We start from the raw sequence: 8,518 nt of genomic DNA on the forward strand, positions 1-8,518 counted from the left end.
TGTTCTGGGGTTGTTTCTTCCACTGATTAGCCTAATCAATTTTCAAAATAGCCTAGTAAAACAACAACAACAACAACAACAACAACAACAGCAACAAAAAAAACAAACAAACAAAAAACACTTCTGTACTTATGTTTCCCTAGAGTTTTGTCGTGTCCTGAAAGTCTGTATGTCATACCATTGTGCTATTCTCTTTCACCCCAACCAATTCTGCCTCCATTACGTCAATGGCTGACAAACTAACGTAAAAAACCCACGAAGATGAATTACTTCAGTTAGAGGTCATGTGATTTATTGATGGAGAGCATGCGGAAGAGCAGACAGCAGACAATCTGACTAGACAGGGGATTAAACTCTGCATGTGTCCAAATATGTCCCTTGTGGATCAATAAAGTTATGTCAATAATCTGACATTTTCCGTGCACCTGTAGGATAAGTAAATAACGGTGTCTTATTTGTCTGTCTACAGACTATAAATGTTCTACAGGTTTGAACCTAAATAATGATGTTATAAAGCCAAGAGACTGGATCAACTGTTACAATATTTTGTGAACCTACGCCTCCAAGTGACAGGTCTAGATAACTGCATCATAAAAAAGAAAACTTAGTAAAGCAATTTTTCAGTGAGACTCCCAGAAATGATCAATATCCATATCTGGGCCCTTTCCTTTTATAACCTATTTTATCTTTTACACTGCAGTAGGTCTCCTGTCATTTGTTTTCTATAGCAAAGTCATTTGGCAATATAATTTGGTTCTATTGCAGATTTGGTGAATATGAATGAGTGAAAAGAGCTGTCAGTTTATCTCTTAAACCTTTTCACATGCATCATGACCAAACAATGTTCTTGCCTTTTCTAGAACTGGGTCAAGTGTAAAAAAGTATTTGGTGTGTAACTTAAACCATAACATAAACAACAATGTGAACAAACTGAGCAAATTAAATCATGACATGAAATCACATCTGACCATTAACTTGACTTTAGTTCACTTTTATGAAACTGCCACCAAGTCATAATTTGTTGCTCTTCTTTTGGCATGGATTATTCTAGTTTAAGACTTACATGAGAGCAAATAAAAAAATAAAGAAAAAAATAGGGGGAAAAAAATCACTATTATTTTCATGGTGTTATAAGAGTAAAAAGACTCACTCAGCTGATTAAATAAGTTGACCATTTATTAAATGTACAGAAATGCTGTTCAAAATTTGCACAAGAACATGTTAAATTACTTTCAATGTAAACCGAATGCTTGCTCACCATGTGTATGTAAAGCGATCGCTTCGGGAATGACCCTTTAAAACAGCATTCAAGATTTCCAACCCAATTATGGACAGCTCAATGTGAGTGCCTTAGTCGCCCAATGATGTAAACAGCTTGTGATTATAATACTTTTGTAAACATTAGTAAGTAAAGTGATCATTAGTTGAATTGCAATGGACCAGTAAAGCTATAATGACTATCCACTTGCAACAATTTGATCCTTTGTGCACAGATATTCATAAGGTGCTGCTGATTTAAGTATTGTGGCTGTGTAATTAATATGCAGAATTACAATGTTCAAACAGAAAACCTCACAGAACAACAGGGATAGTACTTCATAAACATTTTACAGAATCTACAAAGTCTTCTATCAAAATGACTTTCAAAGATGGCTCTGTGGCAATGGATAATGAAAAGCATTCACTTCACCTGAAAAATCAAGACAACACAATAGTTACAGCAACGAGACAATCATTTCCAAATGTACCATTCACATAAAACCTCCACCATATGTACAGAAAAACAAACCAGATATCAAACACACTCGAATCACATGAGTAACCTGGTATAGGCTTTCTGACGTTACAGCACAGGTCGACTTACTTACACAGTGTGACCTTGATATGTGCTTTTCTAACCATTCACCTAAGACTGTCTACCACACTAGCAGGAGTTAGCGACATTAGCAGTGTCTGTAAACATTCATGAATTCAAAGTGGACATTGGACCTAGTTTATCAAAAGCGTACAGATGACTATGCTCAATATGGGCTTGTCCTTAGACACATCACAATTGCAAATTAGATTAAAAACAAGTAGCTGGATTTTAGCCCTTAAAATGTAGTTTTTAAAGAATAAGTGCAAAACAAAAATCATGATATTAAATGTACAGTAGTATATTTATGAGCTAAACTACATTCTCAGCACAGCTGTCTACTCAAAAAGCAAACAAACTAAAGCATTACTACACCACCGCCTTTGTACAAAGTGCTATAACAGGCCACTGAAGATGTCCCCCTTTCCCATAGCTGCATCATCATCCTTACACAGTATTAACTTACCATACTATACCAACATAAAGCTTAAAGCCATAAAGCTTTTAGTAATTGTTATTGTTATTCTTTACCTGTGTCTCAGCATATTTTGACCAAGTAAGGCTACTATTTGGTCAGCAGCAGCAGTTCTTAACTCTGGTGGTAAAATGACTTGGTTACTGGTGGCAACATCCAATGTCAAATGTCAAAACTGTGAGATTCAATGGTTTGAAATGTACCTTGAGCTCTTTCAACACAGAATAATAGAAAGGGGATTACAGAGTAATGGCTATTAATACTAATGTGATTGTACTTGGTCCAATATAAAACGTGTATGATATTGGCTTTTTAGTGCTCAGGGTGGAGATAAACAAGGCCCAATGTTTTGTCAGCTGTAATGGGGAGTTATGTTGAATATGGGCCAAAATATATGTACACAGTGAATGCAAGAGCTGGTCTGGACACAAAAAGAGTTGCTCCCTAATCATACAAACACTTCCTCAAATGCCCTGTGTCTGGCCTGGACATGATTCACTTATTTCCCCTCTCTGTCCTCCAAACGTCCTGGGGTGAAAATGTAGTCCAGGGCTTGTCTCTCAGCAGCTGCCACATTTGGGTGCCACAGGTCCACCATAAAAACCACACGTGGGCCGTCTTCTGGATTCCCTTCATAAATAAATACATTTTTTTTTAAATAATTATGTTTGGAAATCATCGATACATATTGGAATGATTTTTTTCTCTTCTCACCCTCATGAAAAGCCCTGTGGAGAAAGGAGTCATCAAACAGGAGACAGCTGCCCTCCGACCAGCACTGAGGTTCTCCACCAACAACAAGCTCACACGATGGGGGAACTTTCAGACCTGAAAGTAGATCGAAAACACCTAAATGCAAAATGCACAATGCACATTATGAAGATCTTTATTCCCTTCATTACTTAACCTCTGAACTTCTGGTGCCTGTTGCCATTTAATATGGAAGTATGAATAAACCAATCAGCATAACCATCGATTTTAAGGCTTGTGTTGACATCAGTGTCTATGTGTATTTTTCTGTTACCACTGCACTGTGCCGTCCTTGGACCACAGCTGACTCATGGAGGATGCCCAATAATTGCAGTTTTGAAGCTCCTCAGTCCCAGTTGCACATTCTCCCTGCTACTGACAAACTGTTTTGTCATTACAACCTACCAAAAGACAACTTGTCTACTCCCCTTACTCAGATTTTCCATGATAATTCTGTTGCACATGGTTGGATTTTTAAAGTGTTACATTTGTTCATCTTTTGGTGCACCATGACTTTACTTACATACTACTACTTACTTACTACTGTTTGTATATACACAAATGCTACAAAGATGATCTGACTGCATTAACTGCAGTCACAAAGTGATGGGTCTTACCCAGGTGGCAGCGCAGTCGGACATTCGTTGGACCGTAATGCTCAGTGATGAGAGCCCCAGGCGTGAGTACAGAAAAACAGGCATTTCCAAACACATTGTTAGCAATGAAGGTGCGCAGCTGGCCCAGGACTCTCCATGCTTTAGGGCACCTTCTAACATTGAGGACCAGAGGCGTGCCTTGGTTCACCAGATAGTAGGTCCACCATTGACCTCGTGGAGTGTTGTTTGCTTTCCATCCCGGAGGGAGTGACGAGCCGCTACGAGCTGGCGGCTGGTGATAGATACTCTCAAACTCAGCCAAGAGAGCTGGGAAGCTCTGCTCCAGCAGCTCCACATCATGTCTCTGCACTTCTCTAGAGAAGAAAGGAGCTGAGGGCAGGTCAGGGAGAAAGAACACCTCTGGCCTCTGAATGGTTGGTCTGCTATTGAGATATCTCCCCTGGTCCCGCACCCCTTTGTGCACTCGGCCCATACCAGACCAGGTGTAGCGTTTGGCGTATTCCTGCAGACTGTGGTACAGCCTCTGGTTCAGGCTCTCCCCTGCGCTGGTGCAGCGGAAACACTCAGATGACTGACAGAAGGCAAAGCCATTCTGCTCCTCCAGCAGGGAGTGCTTCCCTTTACTCCTGAAGCCTCCCACCACTCCCCCAATGTGGCTGGACCCACTCAGGTAGCGGCCTCGCAGAGGACTGGAGCTATGCTCTCGGCCCACTCTGTAACAGTACCACATAAAGAGCAGCAGCACACAGATGCCTATGGCGAAAGCACAGATCTCACACTCCCTTATAGACTGCATCCCTCCAGCCACCATCTCCCTCACATTCTCCAGTGACCACTCCATCTCTCTGCTTTGTGGAAGTGCTGAATGTGACAGAATCACAAAGTGCTGATGAGGGATCAGTTAACACGTCTTTTCTTGGTTGTAAAGGAGCCAGGTCTTGAACCACGTGCAGGGTATTAGAGAGCTCCTATTTCCCCACCTCCAATAAACAGTCAGCTGATTTGATCTGGCACTTTGTGTCTTCACTGCAAACATTTCAGCACTCTGTGACCAGGGAAGACTTCTTGCCCGATGTCTGGCTGTGCAGCATTTGTGCTGTTGTTCCTTCAGATAAATGCAGACAGACACTGCACCTCGGGGTTATCTGAAACAGACAGGAAGATGCTGCTGTCACTGACAGTGCATTCATGCAGACTGTCAACTGAAGATGATTTGGACACATCAGTTTCACATTTGACAGTTTAGTGTGTGCACAAGCTTGTTCAGATTTTTACACACACCCCCTCTCCTTGCACTACTGAAATTATGAGTCATGAGACATAGCTGCATTTTACACATCTGTTCCCTCTTCTTATTGCTGCACACAGCTTTGGCTGAATTATGTAAACAGTGATACATCCCACAATAATAATTGGCATTCATAGGTTGCTCAGCAGAGCTGCATACGGATCCTCAGGGGATGGTAAAGGGGTGGGAGGGGTGAAATGTAGCTATTCAGTGATCATATGCTGCCCAAGAAAAACAGACATTATATGAGAATGATTATATAATACTAATGGATGTAGGGCGCAGGGAGTGCAATGCGTCAATGTGATGAGAACTCCATGGTTCTCTCTCTCCAAAAATGGTCGGGTAATCCTGCTCCAAGAGATCCTCCCCTACATCCTGTCTGACAGCGTCAAGACGCCCCCACACCCTCACTCCAACGCCGCTTTTAGGACCCACTGACTGAGGCCATCAGACCCAAATATTACAATATCACATCCATTCAGAACGGTACGCAATTTATTCACAACACTATCTATCTGGATCTTCACCATGATTAGAGCTTCTCAAAAGAGCCACAGATGCAGCGACTCGGAGAACTAGCCTTCTCATGATCTGCCTCTACAGCAGTGATCCCATACCCCATTAATTTAAAGGCATGGAGTTAAATCGTCAGTGTGTGTGTGGTGCATTAGTTAGTGGCTTTTTGTGTCCATACCTACTCAACATTCATGGCTGTGGCCAGGAGAGGCTCACAGGTGTTCCTCCAGACGAAGCTGCGCACCACTGCAGTGCACACGGCAGCAGGCGGATATCACCTCGCAACATTATACGGCGTTTCCAAAATCAAAAGCAGCTCAGCCGGTTTAGACAGTCATCGCATATTTGTTAAAGTGTTGGCACGTCGATATGCCGAGCGTTTCTCTCCGTGCCTTTGTGTGGCTGCAGAAAGGCTCCCGAAAACATAGGTGTAAATAGCCTACTGAAGCTTCACCAGAGGAAACCCCGCGTCAAGTTAATGAAACAAAACAGATGAACATCCACACACATTTCAAAATAAAGGTTGGATATTGGTCTTAATTTTATTAACATGTTTTTGTCAAGTAGAAAGAACTAAAAACGGACAGGTCTATTTTTGGGTATAGCCTACAGTGTTTTTAAGATTGATATGAATTTCAGATATATGCTAGCTGTAAGGGCAGCGGCTGATATAGGCTTATGGGAGATTGTGTGTGTTAGGCTACGTCCACGAATTTGCTGTGTTGATTTTATGGCTTAAAATCTTTCCAAACTGCCAGACTCTTCTACTAAATTTTCACTTTCACTTTGTAAAATTGTTATAATTGTTCACTTATGCTGACAGATTGGGTAAGGCATTGAATTTTGATGATTTATTTATTTATTTTCTTACGGACAGGCCCAGTAGTTAGAGTTTTAACCAAAACATGTCAATACATCTGCCATCACATATTAAAACAGCAAATTCCACCATGCGATATCTGTATATATTGTAGAATGTTGTACACAATAGGTCTTCATCCACATCTCATATGTCTGCCCTTGGGTTAGGCAGTACCACCAGTCCCTCCAGTCACCACCAATGATAACTCACACCCCACATTCAAACAAGGGCAACATGGTTGACATCTTGCCCAAGAACACAACAATAGTTAGTTAACAGTAGTTACTAATAATAGCAACACTGAAATGAGCCACTGCAAGCCATTGATCATAAAGTGCTTGATTCACAAGGGCTGTTGAAAAGTCCTTTTATTCGGCCACTTTCACAAGATCAAAACTTAAAAACTACTCAAAAGTTGATTGTGGTAAATTGTATAGCAATAACAACATTTATGCAGCCCATAGAAAATGGTTTGTACGCCTACATGGTCATTTTATGGTGAAAGTCTTTATCCGGCATTACAGTGTACACAGTAGGCAAACTTTGCAAACTCATGCGCCTTTCTTCCGTGTGGATGGATGATCGAGGCTCACCCAGGAATACATTTCCCACCATGCTTTGCAATGTAAAAGCATGTGCATCTGCAGCAGACGGCTGGAAGCTCACTGACCGGTGGATAGGGCCAATTAAAGGTTTACAGTTTACAGTTTTAAGACGTAGGCCATTACTAGCACAGCTAAACCTGGGTTGCTGGTGCCTTAACCTGGATACATAGTACACGCACAAGTTTTCAGGGGAGGGATTAATGACTGGCTGCAGATTTAGAGAAACTCATATGAGGCTATAAGGCTGTGGGAATTGATGACCAAAAATTCAGCATGTCAAAGTAGTGTCCCATCTTTTTTTCAACTACATCAGACATTCTCGAAAACCTTAAATCAGACAGTAATATTATATTCTAAATTTATTTGTCAGAGTCCTGGTTACCCATACCCTACTGAACATAGGACTGCCACACACAGTGTGGTACTATAAATGTTTTGATACTTAAGACCAACAATGCTGAATTTTCTGCCTTCACAAATGGAAAGTGTCAGTCCATTATGATTAATTTATTTATACAGTACTGGAGTTAGTCAAAGCCTTGAGTGAGGTCACTATTACAACGTGTACAATTACAGTTAAAGTTTTGTCATCTGACTTTCGTACCCTATTTGCTTTTCTTACACAGGTAGGGTTTTATGGATCATAGGCTCAAATTCATCCATTAAAAAAAACAAAACAAAATGAAAAAAACTGGTAAAACTGGAAAAGGACTAGGCTATTCATACTATAGGCATTATTTTATTCACTTGAAAAAAAAAAGGTTCTGTTTTTACGAGTAAAGAATTATTATTATTTTTTTATGAGTAGTTTAAAATTTTTTGAGAAAAGGTTTTGTTTTTATGAGTAACGTCTAATTTTTAGACCAACCATTAATGACATAGTAGAGTATGTCCCAGTCATCAGTTGGATGCATTGCGTGTGCTTGGCCTCAAGGGACTGGGCAGTAGTGAAGAGGCCTGAGGGGACTTGCTAGAGTTGGGTTTGACATGTACATATAGTGCACATATCTGACTCGCTCCAGTTACTCCCAAGCATGTGTATAAGAATGGACATGTTGCATTTTGAGCTTTTCTCCTAAAGAGTAGGCCACTGCGTTTGATTATGACATGCACAGGAAAGTCTTTATTTATAAATTAGCAGCTCAGGTCCAGCAGAGATTTTCTCATAAAAACTTTTTTCTCATTAAACCGAAACGAATGCAATGCGCAAAGCAAAAAGTAGTATATTCATGTTCAATCATTCTAAACCTGTTGTAAATTTAAGTATAAAACTTTTCTTGTGTGAAAACCTTAATTACAGAGACTATTATTTATGCACCACAGGCCTACTTGCTACTTTGCAGTTTAACTGTTATAGGACAAAACAGGCTATAGCTTTTTTGTCGCTTGGCTTAAATATTTTCATCATGAGTAATTATTTAAGCTACTCGAAGTGAACCGTGAAGTTTTGATTGGCATTGCAACTTTGTTTCATTTTCCACAGGCGCTTGATGGGCGGGGTCAAGCAGCTGGTTGGTTTATACCTGACAAAAGTTTTTAAGAAAAGT

At 40.5% G+C, this 8,518-nt stretch overlaps 1 protein-coding gene across 2 annotated transcripts; it reads right to left on the bottom strand.

Moving 5' to 3' along the window:
* Positions 1-1,158: 1,158 nt before the first annotated feature.
* On the bottom strand, positions 1,159-5,965 carry asphd2 (aspartate beta-hydroxylase domain containing 2). 2 transcript variants are annotated; one of them, XM_055162136.1, is made up of 4 exons: positions 5,687-5,965; positions 3,698-4,842; positions 3,045-3,158; positions 1,159-2,960 (listed from the first exon to the last, which is right to left on the bottom strand). In XM_055162136.1, the coding sequence occupies exons 2-4, from the start codon at positions 4,536-4,538 to the stop codon at positions 2,830-2,832; spliced, it is 1,086 nt and encodes a 361-aa protein (XP_055018111.1). In that variant the 5' UTR covers positions 4,539-4,842; positions 5,687-5,965; the 3' UTR covers positions 1,159-2,829. The 2 variants fall into 2 exon arrangements, with proteins under 2 accessions (XP_055018111.1, XP_020784021.1); XM_020928362.2 differs by having other exon boundaries at positions 5,683-5,965.
* Between the last annotated feature and the right edge of the window lie 2,553 nt (positions 5,966-8,518).

This window comes from Boleophthalmus pectinirostris, unplaced genomic scaffold, assembly GCF_026225935.1.
Source record: "Boleophthalmus pectinirostris isolate CB_2022bp ecotype Guang Dong unplaced genomic scaffold, ASM2622593v1 HiC_scaffold_4, whole genome shotgun sequence".
Lineage (NCBI taxonomy): Eukaryota > Metazoa > Chordata > Actinopteri > Gobiiformes > Gobiidae > Boleophthalmus > Boleophthalmus pectinirostris.

What these genes read in the sequence shown, in the direction of transcription:
- asphd2 (XM_055162136.1), bottom strand. Translation starts at nt 4,538, where the DNA reads ATGGAGTGGTCACTGGAGAATGTGAGGGAGATGGTGGCTGGAGGGATG. An exon ending in CCGACTGCGCTGCCACCTGG is followed by an intron (nt 3,159 to 3,697) that starts GTAAGACCCATC and finishes ATCTACTTTCAG; the next exon opens with GTCTGAAAGTTCCCCCATCG. An exon ending in CCACAGGGCTTTTCATGAGG is followed by an intron (nt 2,961 to 3,044) that starts GTGAGAAGAGAA and finishes TTATTTATGAAG; the next exon opens with GGAATCCAGAAGACGGCCCA.